Source organism: Anomaloglossus baeobatrachus, chromosome 5 (assembly GCF_048569485.1).
Source record: "Anomaloglossus baeobatrachus isolate aAnoBae1 chromosome 5, aAnoBae1.hap1, whole genome shotgun sequence".
Classification (NCBI taxonomy): domain Eukaryota; kingdom Metazoa; phylum Chordata; class Amphibia; order Anura; family Aromobatidae; genus Anomaloglossus; species Anomaloglossus baeobatrachus.
Window position 1 is genome coordinate 291,315,947 of NC_134357.1, and position 19,571 is coordinate 291,335,517.

Below are 19,571 nucleotides of genomic sequence, written 5' to 3' on the forward strand. Positions count from 1 at the left end.
CCAACTGAGGGGGACCAGGGAGCAATGAGTTAACAGTGTCCATGGTCTGAGTTACTGGTCTGGACTGCAATGTTTCAAGAATTTTAGTCATAGTCACAGACAATCTGTCGGCAAAGACTGCAAACTCCGTCCCTGTCACCTGGACAGTATTCACAGGAGGTTCTGCCTGGGTCACCTCCAGCAGAGGCCCCGGCCGAGCAAGTGCCACAGGGGCCGAGCACTGCACACAGTGGGGGTCAGTGGAACCTGCCGGTAGAACAGCCCCACATGCGGTACAAGCAGCATAAAAAGCCTGTGTCTTGGCACCTTTGCTTTTTGCGGTCGACATGCTGTTGTGTCCTCTGAGTAATCTAGGAGGGTATATAGCAGAGAATCACTAGTGATCGTACAGTGCAATGTATAGCTGCAAGCACAAAATACAAATATACACTTCGGCACCAGTGGGGGTCAGCCCTTGAGGGCAGCTTACCGCCCGCTGAAAAGCGGGTGTGTGGGCACCAGAATCCCGTGTCTGGGTCTCCCAGTCTCCTCTCTCCAGCTCGGACTGCACACAGGAATGGCTGCCGGCGTCCTGTGAAGAGGGGTGGACCGTGGGCGTGCCTCAAACAAAAGTGCGGGAAACTGGCGTCCCACTGTGCCCAGTGTGAGGGCTGGAGTATGTAAAGCAGATTCCAGCCCTCTGTGCTGACATTCTGCACAGCGTCCCGCCCTTCCCCTGACTGGCAGGCCTGGGGGCGGGAACGAAGCGAAACTAGGCCGCAAAAGCCGGGGACTCGAGTAATAATCGCGGCCGTCATATATGCACGGCCAGCGCGGAAGTCCCCGGCGCACCACAAATCCCAGCCGCGCCGCAGCGCTAAAAACTGACCACCGTGGCCACGCAGCAGTTTCAAACACATGTCCCCTCTCAGCAGAGCTGTAGATAGGAATGGCACCAGCGCGCAGCGCTGTTGTCCCCGGCGCACTAACACACCCAGCAATGCTGCGGTGTGCGCGCGATATGCACGGGGACACAGAGTACCTTGATGTAGCAGGGCCTGTCCCTGACGATACTCAGCTCCATGTCCAGCAGATTCCCAGGGGCTGTGGATGGAGCACGGTCTCAGTGCCTGGAGACCGGTAAAATCCCACTTCACCCAGAGCCCGCAGGGGGATGGGGAAGGATGCAGCATGTGGGCTCCAGCCTCTGTACCCGCAATGGGTACCTCAACCTTAACAAACACCGCCGACAAATAGTGGGGTGAGAAGGGAGCATGCTGGGGGCCCTAGTATGGGCCCTCTTTTCTTCCATCCGACATAGTCAGCAGCTGCTGCTGACTAAACAGTGGAGCTATGCATGTATGTGTGCCTCCTTCGCACAAAGCATGAAAACTGAGGAGCCCGTGATCCCACGGGAGGGTGTATAGCCAGAAGGGGAGGGGCCTTACACTTTTAAGTGTAATACTTTGTGTGGCCTCCGGAGGCAGTAGCTATACACCCAATTGTCTGGGTCTCCCAATGGAGCGACAAAGAAAGTAGGATTATGTGCTGACTCTTCAAGTGAGTGGTCGATCACTTATACATGAAAGGCTCAGGGTCCCCAGCTTCTGATGCTAGCAACTCTATGTTCTGGCTCATAAATAATTCCCTCTATGATGTGCATGTGCCTCAAGGAAGGCATATAGAGGTGCGAGACAACCCCCTAACCAATCTCCTATATGTCTCCTGATCCTCAAACATGTTAGTTACACTTATTCTAGGCTCAATTGTTGGCTTCTTGATGTGCTCAGGACATTAATAAATTTTCTTTAAAAGGGAACCGGTCACCAGATTTGGGGCCTATAAGCTGCAGCCACCACCCCCGGGCTCTTATATACAGCATTCTAACATGCTGCATATAAGAGCCTAGGCCCCTGGGTATAACATAAGAAGGGAATTTTGTTTACTTACCGTAAATTCCTTTTCTTCTAGCTCCTATTGGGAGACCCAGACAATTGGGTGTATAGCTTCTGCCTCTGGAGGCCACACAAAGTAATTACACTTTAAAAAGTGTAACTCCTCCCCTCTGCTATACACCCTCCCGTGCATCACGGGCCCCTCAGTTTTGGTGCCAAAGCAGGAAGGAGGAAACTTATAAATTGGTCTAAGGTAACTTCAATCCGAAGGATGTTCGGAGAACTGAACCATTAACCAAAAGAACAATTGAACATGAACAACATGTGTACACAAAAGAACAACAGCCCGAAGGGAACAGGGGCGGGTGCTGGGTCTCCCAATAGGAGCTAGAAGAAAAGGAATTTACGGTAAGTAAACAAAATTCCCTTCTTCTTTGTCGCTCCATTGGGAGACCCAGACAATTGGGATGTCCAAAAGCAATCCCTGGGTGGGTAACAGAATACCTCGATAAAAAGAGCCGGAAACCGGCCCCCTCTTACAGGTGGGCAATTGCCGCCTGAAGGACTTGCCTACCTAGGCTAGCCTCTGCCGAAGCATAGGCATGCACCTGATAGTATTTTGTGAAGGTGTGCAGACTCGACCAGGTAGCCGCCTGACACACTTGCTGAGCCGTAGCCTGGTGCCGCAAGGCCCAGGACGCGCCTACGGCCCTGGTAGAATGGGCTTTAAGCCCTGAAGGAATCTGAAGCCCCGATGAACGGTAGGCTTCAAGAATCGGTTCCTTGATCCACCTAGCCAAGGTTGACTTGGAAGCCTGAGACCCCTTACGCTGGCCAGCGACAAGGACAAAGAGCGCATCCGAACGGCGCAGGGGCGCCGTGCGAGAAATGTAGATTCTGAGTGCTCTCACGAGGTCTAACAAGTGCAAATCCTTTTCACATTGGTGAACTGGATGAGGACAAAAAGAAGGCAAGGAGATATCCTGATTGAGATGAAAAGGGGATACCACCTTGGGGAGAAATTCCGGGACCGGACGCAGGACCACCTTATCCTGGTGAAAGACCAGGAAGGGGACTTTGCATGACAGCGCTGCTAGCTCAGATACTCTCCTAAGTGAAGTGACTGCCACTAGGAAGGCCACTTTCTGTGAAAGGCGAGATAGAGAGATCTCCCGCATCGGCTCGAAAGGTGGCTTCTGGAGAGCCGTCAGCACCTTGTTAAGATCCCAGGGTTCTAGCGGACGCTTGTAAGGTGGGACTATGTGGCAAACTCCCTGCAGGAACGTGCGGACCTGCGAGAGTCTGGCTAGACGCTTTTGAAAAAACACTGAAAGCGCCGACACTTGTCCCTTGAGAGAGGCAAGAGACAAACCCTTGTCCAATCCGGATTGAAGAAAGGAAAGGAAAGTGGGCAATGCAAACGGCCAGGGAGCAAAACCCCTATCCGAGCACCAGGCTAAGAAGATCTTCCAAGTCCTGTGGTAGATCTTGGCGGACGTTGATTTCCTGGCCTGTCTCATGGTGGCAATGACATCTTGAGATAACCCTGATAACGCTAGGAGCCAAGACTCAATGGCCACACAGTCAGGTTGAGGGCCGCAGAATTCAGATGGAAAAATGGCCCTTGAGACAGCAAGTCTGGTCGGTCTGGGAGTGCCCACGGTTGCCCCACCGTGAGGTGCCACAGATCCGGGTACCACGACCTCCTCGGCCAGTCTGGAGCGACGAGGATGGCTCGGCTGCAGTCGGACCTGATCTTGCGTAACACTCTGGGCAGTAGTGCCAGAGGGGGAAATACATAGGGTAGTCGAAACTGCGACCAGTCCTGAACTAACGCATCTGCCGCCAGCGCCCTGTGATCCTGAGACCGTGCCATGAATGCCGGGACTTTGTTGTTGTGCCGAGACGCCATTAGATCGATGTCCGGCGTTCCCCAGCGGCAACAGATCTCTTGAAACACGTCCGGGTGAAGAGACCATTCCCCTGCGTCCATGCCCTGGCGACTGAGAAAATCTGCTTCCCAGTTTTCTACGCCCGGGATGTGAACTGCGGAGATGGTGGAGGCTGTGGCTTCCGTCCACAGCAGAATCCGCCGAACTTCTTGGAATGTTTGACGACTGCGTGTGCCGCCCTGGTGGTTGATGTATGCGACCGCCGTGGCGTTGTCTGATTGTATTCGGATCTGTCTGCCCTCCAGCCACCGCTGGAACGCCTGTAGGGCTAGATACACTGCCCTTATCTCCAGAACATTGATCTGCAGGGAGGACTCCGTCGGAGTCCAGGTTCCCTGAGCCCTGTGGTGGAGGAAGACTGCTCCCCACCCTGACAGGCTCGCGTCTGTCGTGACCACAGCCCAGGATGGGGGCAGGAAGGATTTTCCCTTCGACAAAGAAGTGGGAAGAAGCCACCACTGAAGGGAGGTTTTGGCTGCTCTTTACAGGGAAACGTTCCTGTCTAGGGACGTCGACCTCTTGTCCCATTTGCGGAGAATGTCCCACTGAAGTGGACGCAGATGAAACTGCGCAAAGGGAACTGCTTCCATTGCTGCCACCATCTTCCCTAGGAAGTGCATAAGGCGTCTCAAAGAGTGTGACTGACCCCGAAGAAGAGATTGGACCCCTGTCTGTAGTGAACGCTGTTTGTCCAGCGGAAGCTTCACTATCGCTGACAGAGTATGAAACTCCATCCCGAGATAAGTCAGGGATTGGGTCGGTGTCAAGTTTGACTTTGGGAAATTGATGATCCACCCGAACCTCTGGAGAGTCTCCAGGGCAATGGTCAGGCTGTGCTGGCAAGCCACCCAGGAGGGTGCCTTGACTAGGAGATCGTCTAAGTAAGGGATCACCGAGTGGCCCTGAGAGTGTAGGACCGCCACCACTGTTGCCATGATCTTGGTGAAGACCCGTGGGGCTGTCGCCAAGCCGAAAGGCAGTGCCACGAACTGAAGGTGTTCGTCCCCAATGGCGAAACACAAGAAGCGTTGATGTTCGGGTGCGATCGGCACATGGAGATAAGCATCCTTGATGTCTATTGATGCTAGGAAGTCTCCTTGTGACATTGAGGCGATGACCGAGCGGAGAGATTCCATCCGAAACCTTCTGGTGCTGACATGCTTGTTGAGCAGCTTGAGGTCTAGAACGGGACGGAAAGATCCGTCCTTTTTTGGCACCACGAACAAGTTGGAGTAGAAGCCGTGACCATGTTCCTGAGGGGGAACGGGAATCACCACTCCTTCTGCCTTCAGAGCATTCACTGCTTGAAAAAGTGCAGCGGCTCGCTCTGGGGGCGGCGATGTTGTGAAGAAACGAGTTGGAGGACGAGAGCAGAACTCTATCCTGTAACCGTGAGACAGAATGTCTCTCACCCATCGGTCTTGGACATGTGGCCACCAGGCGTCGCAAAAGCGGGAGAGCCTGCCACCGACCGAGGATGCGGTTTGGGGAGGCCGAGAGTCATGAAGAGGCCGCCTTGGTGGCGGTGCCTCCGGCGGTCTTTTTAGGCCGTGACTTAGACCGCCATGCAGAAGGGTTCCTCTGGCCCTTCTCCGATCTGTTTGACGTGGAGGAACGTGACTTGGCCGAAGGCCGAAAGGACTGAAACCTCGATTGAAATTTTCGCTGTTGAGGTTTGTTTTGTTTAGACTGGGGTAAGGACGAATCCTTTCCCTTGGATTGTTTAATAATTTCGTCCAATTGCTCGCCAAACAAACGGTCGCCAGAAAATGGCAAACCGGTTAAGAATTTCTTGGAGGCAGAGTCTGCCTTCCATTCACGTAGCCACATGGCTCTGCGGACTGCCACCGAATTGGCGGATGCTACCGCTGAACGGCTCACCGAGTCCAGGACGGTGTTCATGGCGTAGGACGAAAAAGCCGACGCCTGAGAAGTCAGAGACACAACCTGCGGAGTAGCGGTGCGTGTGACCGCAGTAATCTCAGACAGACAAGCTGAGATAGCTTGGAGCGCCCACACTGCCGCGAATGCCGGAGCAAAAGATGCCCCTATGGCTTCATAGATGGATTTCATCATGAGTTCTATCTGCCTGTCAGTGGCATCCTTGAGCGATGAGCCATCTGCCACTGAAACCACAGATCTGGCCGCCAGACTAGAGACTGGAGGATCCACTTTTGGACACTGAGCCCAACCCTTCACTACTTCTGGGGGGAAGGGATAACGCGTGTCATTAAGGCGCTTAGTAAAGCGCTTGTCCGGGTATGCTCTGTGCTTCTGGACAGCATCCCTGAAATTAGAGTGATCGACAAAGGCACTCCGTGTACGTTTGGGAAACCGAAACTGGTGTTTCTCCTGCTGTGAAGCCGCCTCCTCTACAGTTGTAGTTGGAGGAGAAATTTCTAGCACCTGGTTGATGGAAGCTATAAGGTCATTTACTATGGCGTCCCCTTCAGGTGTATCTAGATTGAGAGCACCGTCAGGGTCTGAGCCCTGAGCTGCGCCTTCCTCTTCATCCTCTAGAGAGTCCTCATGCTGAGACCCTGAGCAGCGTGATGAAGTGGAGGAAGGTCCCCAGCGAGCCCGCTTCACCGGTCTGGGACTGCGGTCCGAGTCGGAGTCCTCACCGTGGGACCTATGTGTCACCTCAGGAGCAGATTGCTGCGCCAACTGAGGGGGACCTGGGGACGAAGAACGCACAGTGCCTTGCATCTGTGTTGTTTGTCTGGACTGCAAGGCTTCTAGTATCTTAGCAGACCATTTGTCCATAGACTGAGCCATGGACTGTGAAAGCGACTCAGAGAGTTTGTCAGCCAAAACTGCAAACTCTGTCCCTGTCAACTGGACAGTGGGAACCGGTGTCTCTACCTGAGCCGGGGGTCCCACCAGTGCCTGAGGCTCCGGCTGAGTGAGTGTCACAGGGGCCGAGCATTGCACACAATGAGGGTAGGTGGAACCTGCAGGTAGCATAGCCGTACATGAGGTATAGGTTGCAAAATAAGCCTGTGCCTTGGTACCCTTGCTCTTTGCGGACGACATGTTGTTGTCCTCCAAGAGATAAGTAAGGGATCACCGTGATCACTGAGGGATATATGTATAGCCTCCAGTTAACAGTACAGCCGAACTAGAAAATGTATACACAAGATATTATATATATATATATATATATATATATATATATATATATATATATATATATATATATATATATATATATATATATATATATATATATATATATATATATATATATATATATATATATATACACAGTTCGGCACTCTGGGGGGTCCACCAACGGCAGACCGGTGTGGCTTACCAACCGCTCTGTGTGGCCACCAGATTCCCTGCCCCGGGTCTCCCTCAGCTGCAGCCAGAAGTTCTCCACCGCAGAATATGCTGAAAAAAATGGCTGATGGCGTTCTCAGAGGAGGAGGGAGGCGTGGGCGTAGTCACAAAAGTGCGGGAATCTGGTGCCCCAGCGTGAGTAGTGAGGGGGGCGGAGGACAGCTCCGTGTACTCCAGCCCTCACTGTCGGCGTCATACCGACCGTCCCGCCCTTTTCCCTGACTGGCAGGCCTGGGGGCGGGAGAAAACTATACTAGGCCGCAAAAGCCGGGGACTAAAGTTAAAACCGCGGCCGGTCGGCAGTGCACGGTCGGCGCGGTAGTCCCGGACCCATAACCACGCCGCAGTCGCTGCAGCGTCTGGGCCCAAGGTGCTTTATGCGCCGTCCCAACGGGGACACAGAGTACCTGTGGATGCAGGGCCATGTCCCTGACGATACTCCATCTCCTGTCCGGCAGATTCCCCCAGGGGCTGCGGAGGGAGACCGGTCCCAGTGTCTGGATGACCGGATAGGATCCCACTTCCCCAGAGCCCCTAAGGGATGGGGAAGGAAAGCGGCATGTGGCTCCAGCCTGTGTACCCGCAATGGGTACCTCAACCTTAACAACACCGCCGACCTGAGTGGGGTGAGAAGGGAGCATGCCGGGGGCCCCTTTATAGGGGCCCTCTTTTCTTCCATCCGATAAAGTCAGCAGCTGCTGCTGACTAAAAATGTGGAGCTTGCGTGAATGTGTGCCTCCTTCAACACAAAGCAAAAAACTGAGGGGCCCGTGATGCACGGGAGGGTGTATAGCAGAGGGGAGGAGTTACACTTTTTAAAGTGTAATTACTTTGTGTGGCCTCCAGAGGCAGAAGCTATACACCCAATTGTCTGGGTCTCCCAATGGAGCGACAAAGAAAAAACACTTTATAATACTTACTCAATGGTCGCGCGGTTGGCCATATGGGCGTCTCCGTTGTCCTGTGCCGGCGCCTCCTCTTTCGGCCATCTTCGTCCTCTTTCTGAAGCCTGTGTGCATGACGCGTCCTACGTCATACACACTCGCCGGTCCTGCGCAGTCACTACAATACTTTGATCTGCCCTGCTCAGGACCTGAATGCCGGCGAGTGTGGATGACGTCGGACGCGTCATGCACCGCGGCTAGAGAAGGAGAACAAAGATGGCCAAAAGAGGCGCCGGCACCGGAGACGCCCATATGGCCAACCGCACGACCGTTAGGTAAGTATTATAAAGTGTTTTTTATGTTCTCACAGCGGCCTGGGCTCTTATATACAGCATGTTAGAATGCTGTATATAAGAGCCCAGTGGTGGTGGCCGCAGCTTACACGCCAAAACAGTGGTGACAGGTTAGCTTTAAAGGGTTAAGGGAGCCAAATGTGATCCAACAGCTATGGGACCCCAAGATTTTGAAAATGTGCAAGTACTCCCAATTATCCCGTAGTGAAGACGTAGAAAGAGCTAAAAGCTCTGAAGTCAATTGATTAGATACACGTTTTAAGTGTATCTAATTTCAGAAAATGTGACAAATCATGGATCATCCAAGACCCCAGTTGTTGGCTAGAACAAAGATCTTAACAGATCAGTTGTACTCTGGAAAGGAAATTTCAGCTATTAAAAAGGGGTTTCCCACAAAATAGAATTTGTAACCAATCCACTGGAGATGTGGGAACTACGTGGGAATCACAGCTGGAACTCCACAATTTCTCCACCAGTGGTCAGGCGTGGTTTACATGTCTATGGAGCTTACAGATATCACAGAGCACGGTCCTCAGCCGTCTCCCTCAGCTCCATGGGCATTGAATGGAAGGACAGAGCAAATGTTTTACTATTCAATCTCTACTCAAAGCAGGGAGGAATGGGGGCTGAGAAACCCCCAAAGTAAAGATCAATGGGGTGCTAGTGGAGAGAATAAGCAGCAATCAACTATTGATCCAGAGGCCAAGGTGAGAGGTGACATTCCTGAGAACCTTATCCTTATTGTGTCACTTACTAGGTGCTCCAGATTTGAGTAAAATGGTTGTCTCTGCTGCAGATCTAACAGTTCTCTGAATAGGGAGCTTTGTATAGAACTTAATACACCATTGATTATCTGTCGGCTTTCCGTGTATACTGTGCATAGGCAGAAAGCTCACAATCAGTGGTGGGAATACCTGGCAGCAGGTTTACTAGTGCTTTAGTGATTATCTCCCACTAATAAAACAGTGATATGATTAAAAAAAAATAACTACACTAAACAGCTCAGTAAGTGACACATCGCTGGAATCAGGGTCTCTGCCTCTACCTTATGCTGCTCTCAGATGGGGGAGCAAAAACGTGGTGACAGATTCCCTTTAAACCACAATGTGCAAATCACCACCTCATGTCACAACTGGCTTTGTGGAACCAGACACAGGATACTGGGTTAATTCCGGTTGTACTTGGGCTACTCATCTGCTTGCAGTTCTGCCATGAACTCTATAAGAAACCCCATTGTATACATAGCACGTCAAATCACATTGATGAAATGTGTGCTTCTAAAAGACACAGTGAATGTGCACTATTAACTTCTGAAAATCCTAATGCACAGCAAAAATCCAGTTGATTCCATGCTGGAAACCTTTACATTAGCGGTCAGGGTATGCTAGTAATTGTAGTTCCACTGTAGCTAGACAGTCAGAGGTGAGATACCACAGCTATGAAAATAAACTAGCACACATCCAATCCCTCACCACCTCCTGCCGTCTTCAACTCAAAAATATTTCCAGAATCCGTCCTTTCCTCAATTCGCAATCTACAAAAATGCTAGTGCATGCTCTCATAATCTCCCGCCTCGACTACTGTAACATCCTCCTCTGTGGCCTCCCTGCTAACACGCTTACCCCTCTCCAGTCCATCCTTAATTCTGCTGCCCGACTGATACACCTCTCGCCTCACTACCACCCCGCTTCTCCTCTCTGTAAGTCCCTCCACTGGCTCCCAATCTTCCACCGTATCCAATTCAAACTACTGTCACTGACCTACAAAGCTGTCCATAATCTGTCTCCTCCGTATATCTCTGAACTAATTTTCTGCTACACCCCAACACGCCACCTCCGGTCCCCCCAAGATCTCCTTCTCTCCTCCTCTCACATTTGCTCCTCACGCAACCGACTCCAAGACTTCTCCCGAGCATCCCCAGTCTCCTGGAACTCGCTACCTCAACACGTCAGATTATCTGCTACCCTTGCAAGCTTCAAACGGAACCTGAAAACCCATCTGTTCAGAAATGCCTACAATCTACAATGAACTCACTGCCGCCCGACCACCGTGCGGAGCCGCCGCCCGACCACCGTGCGGAGCCGCCGCCCGACCACCGTGCGGAGCCGCCGCCCAATCTACACCACACCTACTGTCTCCTCCCCATAATCCTATAGAATGTGAGCCTGCAAGGTCAGGGCCCTCTTTCCTCGGTACTAGTCTGTCTACTGTAACTTGTATATGTATTCTGAATGTAACCCCTTCTCATGTACAGCACCATGGAATCAATGGTGCTCTATAAATAAATAAATAATAATAATAATAATAATAATAATAATAATAATAAATCGACGTCTGCATCCGGATCGTACAATGTAACCATTTTACCAGTAGTTGCTGAGAAAACCTTTTCAAAAGTGAAAATAAATAGGATTACACTTATGGAGAGAGCCCCTGGACATTTGTGCATATGTAGTCAAACTGCTCAACCTCTATCTCCCCCTACATCATCTGTGGAAGGAACGTTAGGAGACTCCATGCACTTTAGAGAGCTGACCAGCCTTGCTGACAACAGTGGTTTCTGACAACTTTCAAATCTGTCAGTAAGTTTGGCCCCCTAAACCATTTATATGAACATGTTGTGAAAGATTAACTCATTGTTACCTTTATATTGTCAAGCCGTTGCCTGAAACTTGAGACATCCACATTTTTAGCAATATGTAAATGAGTTATGTGATATCTCAGAAGTACATTAACTACCGATCAACACAGAGAGGGAGGCACCAAGAATATTAATAACCCGAGGATGTAGTTTTGTTAAGTCCATACGGCTCAAAATGTGGATTTTTCAAGTGTCAGGCAACGGATTGACAATATAAAAGGTACCAATGAGTTAATGAATTCAGTTGACTAAGTGTGCATGTAAACAGTTAGGGGGTCAATCTTACTAACAGATTCTACTGATGCAGAAGATAAGTCTAACGAGTGTCTTCTGTCCTTGTGATATTTGTGATGGTTCTGCAATCTGAGTTCCTCATTAACTTGTGAGGCTCTATATATTAAATGTATTTGCTTTCTGTTGGTACAGCAAAGGTTAATGTAATTTTTTCTGGTAGTAGCTCCTGGTTAATTCACCCCACGTACAGTTGGTTTGTGACCACTCCCATCTCCATTAAATAGTCACATGATCTATCACCTGATGGCGGAAATAGAAGATTCATTCTGTTCTGACCACGTTTGAAGGGAAAAACCCTTTAGGAGTTGCTGGAGATTTGCTGTTTTTTGAGCTAGTTGCCTGCAGAATTGGTGTCTGGCTATAGCAGTTTAGTTTTGTTATATCCTTTTGTCTATTTTTCCCATCTACCTTCCCTTGTGTCTTATTACTACAGCGGTGAGACTAGTGCTCTCGCCCGCCATCTCACTAGGTAGGGTGAGTTCAGAGCAAGCGAGGCTCTAGGCACATGATCAGCGACATGGTGAAAAAACCCGTATAAGGATGATAGGGAGTGCAGGGTACAGCCTCAGGCGAGTGCAGGAGGTTACCCCGCTCCCCTATCCTTCATGTCAGGGCCCACTGTGGTATTGTATCCACAATGTATCCTTATTGTGGCATTATTCGGGGTGGGGGTGGGGGGGTCTGGGGGTTTACCATGTCCACTTACCAGCGGCAGCAATCCCGATTAAAACAGACAGTGTGTAAAATGACCACGTGAACGGCTGGATAAACATGGCAATATACGCACTGAAAAATAGAAGGAAAATTAATTATACATAAGATACAAAAAAATATAGTATGGGATTAATAATGTGGCAATGACTATGTATAACCCAGTGATAGTACACTCTCCAGACAACTGCTTCATTACACTGTTATGGATGGGATTAAATGCATACTTTTATTTCAATACATGCTGAGTTAGCTGAGTTAGCTTAATATAAGATTATGAAATGCATACACATATATATTACTCGATGTAAGCTGTTTTTGTAAGATTAACCAATAGGATTATAGTAGGCACCCTTGGCCCTCAGCCAAGGGTCTTTTGATATTATACCCTTTACTTCCCTTAATAAACTCAGAATTCTACATCCATCATGACTGGCTGTCTTTGATTTGTGTAGATATAGATATCGCATGCGATATAGGTCTTTAATAATAGATTTGGAATACAGGTGTCAAAGGGATAGATGTGTATCATATGAATGGCATCAACCTAAATTAAGGCTTTATCAACACAGCCCCTCCATAACCACCACTTACCTGTAAAATATTCCACTGAAGAACATGGACAGCTGAGTACCAATCAATGCGACCACAGAAGGAGCGATAAGATTGGAGGCAGAGAACACTCCATATATAATAGCCATGCTGGAAAGAAAAGGAAAAAACACCTTTGTCATAAATCATTACTTCTATCTCTGAGATCTCAAGACTTGAGATGTAAAGAAATGTTACATACACAACTCAGGAATATTGAGAGAACAGAGTCCAGGAAAATCCTCGTAGTATGATCACCATCAGTCACCAATTCCATCCAGTTAGTCCCCCCCAGCCCAAAAAAAGCTCCTCCCAATCAGGACAGAAACTGGAGATCAGGTATTCTGAGACTTTATAGTCCATTTAATTACTAGTTATTATTTGTGAGAGGAAAAATTAGTGAATTATTCGTTTTCCCGTACATGCCGTATTCTTATGTCATCTGGCATCTGTCGGGGGTGCCCCATACACATCATGCTTTGATCCGATCCCGCTAATATCGAAGGGTTCGTCTGATGTTATAAGGCTATGTGCCCACGTGAGATGAAACCTGCGGGTTTATCTGCGGAAAATCCGCGGATTTTCTACATTTTCCAGGTAAATCCGCAGGTTTCAGCATGTACAGACACTCCCCATGTTATCTTATGGGACATGGGAAGTGCATGTGTCCATGCTGCGGATACGTGCAGCTGCGGAACATGGTGCGGATGTCCCGCAGCCGCACATAATTGCATGTCAATTCTTTCTGCGGAAATCTGCCTTTGTCCCATACTTTCCTGCCTTGATAGCAGACACCTGGTCACTTTCCCTCCGTGCACAGGACAGCAGTGGAGCTAGGAGCAGGAAGGAGGAGGTGGGCGGGGCCTGCACGAGCTCCGGTCATGTGACAGCCAGAGCTAGTTCAGGCCCGCCAACCTTCTCCTGCACAGTGCAGACACGGCCGGAGAGAAGTGCTGCGTGATGGAGGCAAGTATGAACGCCCCGATCACCCCAGCAATTGTTCTGCATTGAGGATGCAGTGCCCATGGTACTGTATGCTCAATGCAGAATGACCGCAGCATATCCGCAGGACATTCCACAAGAAAACCGCAGCATGAAAACAGACAAAGTTGTGCTGCGGATTTCTGGGAGCTCCTGTGGAATGTCCTGCGAATATAACCGCAGGATACTTTCCCCGTGGGCACATAGCCTAAGGTGTATGGGGGCCCTTATAGACTTGAAATTGGCCACTAAACTAAAACGCCTTTTACGCGGCATCCAATTCCTGACCGTCTGATATGGTAACGTAAGTGTTGTCAGCACAGAACTGTGACAATGATTTTCAATTAAAGGATATGAACATAGAAATTCTTCTGAAATAATAAAGGAGTCTAAATAAGACAGTATACAGCCAAAATCCATCATTGAGGAAAAGGGGATAAAGGGTAAAGGTGTGTCAACACCTTAGATAGCCACAAGGCAACAAGGAAGTAAGCAGATACCAGGCGCCATTGGTGGAGACTCATTTCCCGGGAGAACAAAGGATAGAGCCCCTGTATACCAAGAGTCAAGGAGTGCCATGCATGATGAAGAGCCAACTAGGCCAACTTCAATCTAATGAGCATTGGAGCCTCATACCAGGTAAAGCCATTTTCCAGGATATCCAGCTACTCTTGGAATTTGTGGGATTCCCACTTCTCGCACACCAAAATCAGCTGAACATACTGGAGTGGTGCTATAGCAGTCTATAGGGGCAAGCTCCACCTGGATCTGCGGCCGCAGCCTGTTCACCAGAAGGAGCGGAGCTGCAGTGCCAGTAACGGGCACACACACGGACATCACAGTGGGGGTATGGCGGGAAACGCTGTCAGATATATCAGCATTATTTCTTCTCATTTATAAATATTCTTAAGGTCCAGTCACACACAACGACTTACCAGCGATCCCGAAAACGACGTGACCTGATAGGGATCACTGGTAAGTCGCTGGGAGGTCGCAGGTGAGATGTCACAGTCAGATCTTACCAGCGATGCAGGAACAGGAGCGACCTGTATAACGATCTCAGCAGTCACTGTGACCCTGTCACACAGTGTCAAACACAGCGATGCGTCCTGCCCAGCAGGACATCGCCTTTGAAGAAAATTACCTGGACCATTCTGCAACGACTAGAGATCTCACAGCAGGGGCCTGATCGCTGGTAGATGTCACACATAAGATCGCTAACGGGATCGCTACAGCGTCACAGAAACCGTCACTCAGCGGCGATCTCGCTAGCGATCTCGTTATGTGTGACGGTACCTTTAAGGTACCGTCACACTTTAGCGACGTAGCAGCGATCCCACCAGCGATCTGACCTGGTCAGGATCGCTGCTGCGTCGCTACATGGTCGCTGGGGAGCTGTCAAACAGGCAGATCTCACCAGCGACCAGTGACCAGCCCCCAGCCAGCAGCGACGTGCAAGCGACGCTGCGCTTGCACGGAGCCGGCGTCTGGAAGCTGCGGACACTGGTAACTAAGGTAAACATCGGGTATGGTTACCCGATGTTTACCTTAGTTACCAGCGCACACCGCTTAACTTAGCGTGTGCAGGGAGCAGGAGCCGGCACTGGCAGCGTGAGAGCTGCGGAGGCTGGTAACGAAGGTAAATATCGGGTAACCACCTTGGTTACCCAATGTTTACCTTGGTTACAGCTTACCGCAGGCTGTCAGACGCCGGCTCCTGCTCCCTGCACATTCAGGATTGTTGCTCTCTCGCTGTCACACACAGCGATGTGTGCTTATCAGCGGGAGAGCAACAATAAAAAAACGAACCAGGGCTGTGTGTAACGAGCAGCGATCTCACAGCAGGGGCCAGATCGCTGCTCAGTGTCACACACAGCGAGATCGCTAATGAGGTCACAAAAACGTGACTCAGCAGCGATCTCAGTAGCGATCTCGCTGTGTGTGAAGTAGCCCTTAGCCTTCTTATTGAACTTTATGATAATATAATTGTACTAGAAGATGGCCCGATTCTACGCATCGGGTATTCTAGAATTTACGTATTGTGTAGTTAATGTTTGATTTTTGTTATATATCTAGATGTTGTTGTGTGTAGTTACCAAGTGTTTGTGTAGGGGCTGTACATGTTCTGGGTGTTGTCTGGGTGTGGCGGGGGGTGAGAGCGGTGTTGTTTGTGTGTTCCGTTGTGTGTTGCGTTGTTTGTGGAGCGCTGTGTGTGTTGCGCGGTTTGTGTGGGTGTGGGGTGTGTGTGTGTTTTGGGGGGAGGTATGTTTTGTGCAATGTGTGTGTTGTGCGGCATGTGCGTATATTTGTGTGTGCCGCGCTGTTTGTGTGTTGGGTGTCTGTGTAGGGCGGTGTTTGTGGTTCCCAGTGTGTGTGTGGTGTGTTGTGCAGTGCGTGTGTGGCGGTGTGTGTATGTGTTTTGGGGGGAGGTGTGCACCCCCCATCGTGCTCCATCCCCCATGCTGCGCACTCCCCATCGTGCTCCATCCCCCATGCTGCGCACTCCCCATCATGCTCCATCCCCCATGCTGCACACCCCCCATCGTGCTCCATCCCCCATGCTGCGCACTCCCCATCGTGCTACATCCCCCATGCTGCACACTCCCCATCGTGCTCCATCCCCCATGCTGCGCACCCCTCATCATGCTCCATCCCCCATGCTGCGCACTCCCCATCGTGCTCCATCCCCCATGCTGCACACTCCCCATCGTGTTCCATCCCCCATGCTGCGCACTCCCCATCGTGCTACATCCCCCATGCTGCGCACCCCCCATCGTGCTCCATCCCCCATGCTGCGCACCCCCCATCGTGCTCCATCCCCCATGCTGCGCACCCCCCATCGTGCTCCATCCCCCATGCTGCGCACTCCCCATCGTGCTGCATCCCCCATACTGCACACTCCCCATCATGCTACATCCCCCATGCTGCGCACCCCCCATCGTGCTCCATCCCCCATGCTGCGCACTCCCCATCGTGCTCCATCCCCCATGCTGCGCACTCCCCATCATGCTCCATCCCCCATGCTGCGCACCCCCCATCGTGCTCCATCCCCCATGCTGTGCACCCCAATCGTGCTCCATCCCCCATGCTGCGCACCCCCCATCGTGCTCCATCCCCCATGCTGCGCACCCCCCATCGTGCTCCATCCCCCATGCTGTGCACCCCCATCGTGCTCCATCCCCCATGCTGCTCACCCCCCATCGTGCTCCATCCCCCATGCTGCTCACCCCCCATCGTGCTCCATCCCCCATACTGCGCACCCCCCATCGTGCTCCATCCCTCATGCTGCGCACCCCCCATCGTGCTCCATCCCCCATGCTGCGCACCCCCCATCGTACTCCATCCCCCATGCTGCGCACCCCTCATCGTGCTCCATCCCCCATGCTGCGCACCCCCCATCGTGCTCCATCCCCCATGCTGCACACTCCCCATCGTGCTCCATCCCCCATGCTGCGCACTCCCCATCGTGCTGCATCCCCCATACTGCACACTCCCCATCATGCTACATCCCCCATGCTGCGCACCCCCCCATCGTGCTCCATCCCCCATGCTGCGCACTCCCCATCGTGCTCCATCCCCCATGCTGCGCACTCCCCATCATGCTCCATCCCCCATGCTGCGCACCCCCCATCGTACTCCATCCCCCATGCTGCGCACCCCTCATCGTGCTCCATCCCCCATGCTGCGCACCCCCCATCGTGCTCCATCCCCCATGCTGCACACTCCCCATCGTGCTCCATCCCCCATGCTGCGCACCCCCCTTCGTGCTCCATCCCCCATGCTGCGCACCCCTCATCATGCTCCATCCCCCATGCTGCGCACTCCCCATCGTGCTCCATCCCCCATGCTGCACACTCCCCATCGTGCTCCATCCCCCATGCTGCGCACTCCCCATCGTGCTGCATCCCCCATACTGCACACTCCCCATCATGCTACATCCTCCATGCTGCGCACCCCCCATCGTGCTACATCCCCCATGCTGTGCACCCCATCGTGCTCCATCCCCCATACTGCACACTCCCCATCATGCTACATCCTCCATGCTGCGCACCCCCCATCGTGCTACATCCCCCATGCTGTGCACCCCATCGTGCTCCATCCCCCATGCTGCGCACTCCCCATCGTGCTCCATCCCCCATGCTGCGCACTCCCCATCGTGCTACATCCTCCATGCTGCGCAACCCCCATCGTGCTCCATCCCCCATGCTGCGCACCCCCCATCGTGCTCCATCCCCCATGCTGCACACTCCCCATCGTGCTCCATCCCCCATACTGCACACTCCCCATCATGCTACATCCTCCATGCTGCGCACCCCCCATAGTGCTACATCCCCCATGCTGTGCACCCCGTCGAGCTCCATCCCCCATGCTGCGCACTCCCCATCGTGCTCCATCCCCCATGCTATAATAGTTCTCCTATTATACTCAGAGAGGAGTATAATAGGAGGACTATAATAGGAGGAGTAGTCCTGGGGGGAGAGGAGTATAATGCCGGCTCCCTGGACATGTGTACCGGGAGCCGGTGAACGCTGGTAACTATGATACACATCGGGTAACTAAGGGACCTTAGTTACCCGATGTGTATAATGGTTATCAGCGTTCACCGGCTCCGTCACGATCCCAGCAGCGCAAGGTTATGTCTGGCGCTGCTGGGATCGTGACGGAGACGGCGTATGCTGATAACTATGATACACATCGGGTAACTAAGGGACCTTAGTTACCCGATGTGTATAATGGTTACCAGCGTTCACCGGCTCCGTCACGATCCCAGCAGTGCAAGGTTATGTCTGGCGATGCGTGCGGAGGGCCGGGGCGAGCGGCCAATCCGTGCGGGGGGCGGGGCCAGGCCGAGGCGAGCGACCAATCCGTGGGGGGGGGGGGCCAGGCCGAGCCAGCGGTTAAATCAGACGGTTGTCACCGTAAGGACACAATTTTGGAGCAAGCCAGACAGACAGAGACAGACAGACAGACAGACAGACAGACAGACAGACAGACAGAATAAGGCAATTATATATATATAGATCGGAAGTGGAGATAAACTGTAACATTACAGAAAAAAAAACAAAAACAAATCACAGTCTGCATCCATGAAGTTATGTACCTTGTATATCCACTGCCATGGAAGTCAGTATTATTCAGGCTGGCGATCACAGTTTGCTGGAAGAAAGAACACACCACATATTATACATGATCTGCCATTTACACTGTCCATGTGAATATCGTGGGTCTTCAGGTCTCATTAATAAAAAATATTAATACCTTTAAAATATTGTTAAAAAGGTATCCCCACCTCGTACATTTATAATGGAGCGCCCCTGAGCTACTCAGGGCAGTATGAGGTACTGCATCCTCACCAGGATACAAGGCCTGCCCCCTGGGACCTGGAACACCAGTGGCAGCAACAACAAACACACACCAAAATTCCAGTTACCACTCCACACCAGGGATCACTGCTAGTTGGACACAAGGGCATGGCTACCTTGAGGGTGGAGACAGACCAGAGGGACTAGACAGCCTGGTGGGAGGGGACGGCAGAGAAGCAGTAGAAGTGAAAGTAGAAAGACGTGCCTGAGAGCTGGGTCATGTAAACGGTGACCCGGGAATACAGGAGAGTGGTCGCCAGGGCAGGTACACCCGAGTACCGCTGGGACCAGAGCACCGACGGGGCACAGGGCCCTAGGTCAGACGACCGTTTCAGACTGCCTGGCAAACAACTGCACCGTGAGGGGACCTGCACGGACCTCACTGACCTACAGATCCGGGGGCACCAGCAGTAAAGCCTGGATCAGGGTTCAGGACACAGACCAGCCCTACAGGGTCCACACTGTCCGCCATACGGACAAGGAGACTGCCACAAAACAAGGACAGTCGGGGTCCCCAAACTGCTTCAAGCTACGGGGATCCAACTACACGGAGTCACCTAGCTGGCACTGGCTATCCAGGGA

The 19,571-nt window shown here is 51.7% G+C and overlaps 1 protein-coding gene across 1 annotated transcript in view; it reads right to left on the bottom strand.

Moving 5' to 3' along the window:
- The window catches only part of MFSD11 (major facilitator superfamily domain containing 11), a 91,725-nt gene that overhangs the window by 59,992 nt on the left and 12,162 nt on the right, over nucleotides 1-19,571 (bottom strand). Inside the window, exons 3-5 of the mRNA XM_075347470.1 lie at nucleotides 18,728-18,783; nucleotides 12,649-12,756; nucleotides 12,050-12,129 (exon numbers count right to left, since the gene is read on the bottom strand). Of these exons, the coding sequence (XP_075203585.1) occupies nucleotides 12,050-12,129; nucleotides 12,649-12,756; nucleotides 18,728-18,783 (244 nt within the window). The remainder of the gene's footprint in view (nucleotides 1-12,049; nucleotides 12,130-12,648; nucleotides 12,757-18,727; nucleotides 18,784-19,571) is intronic.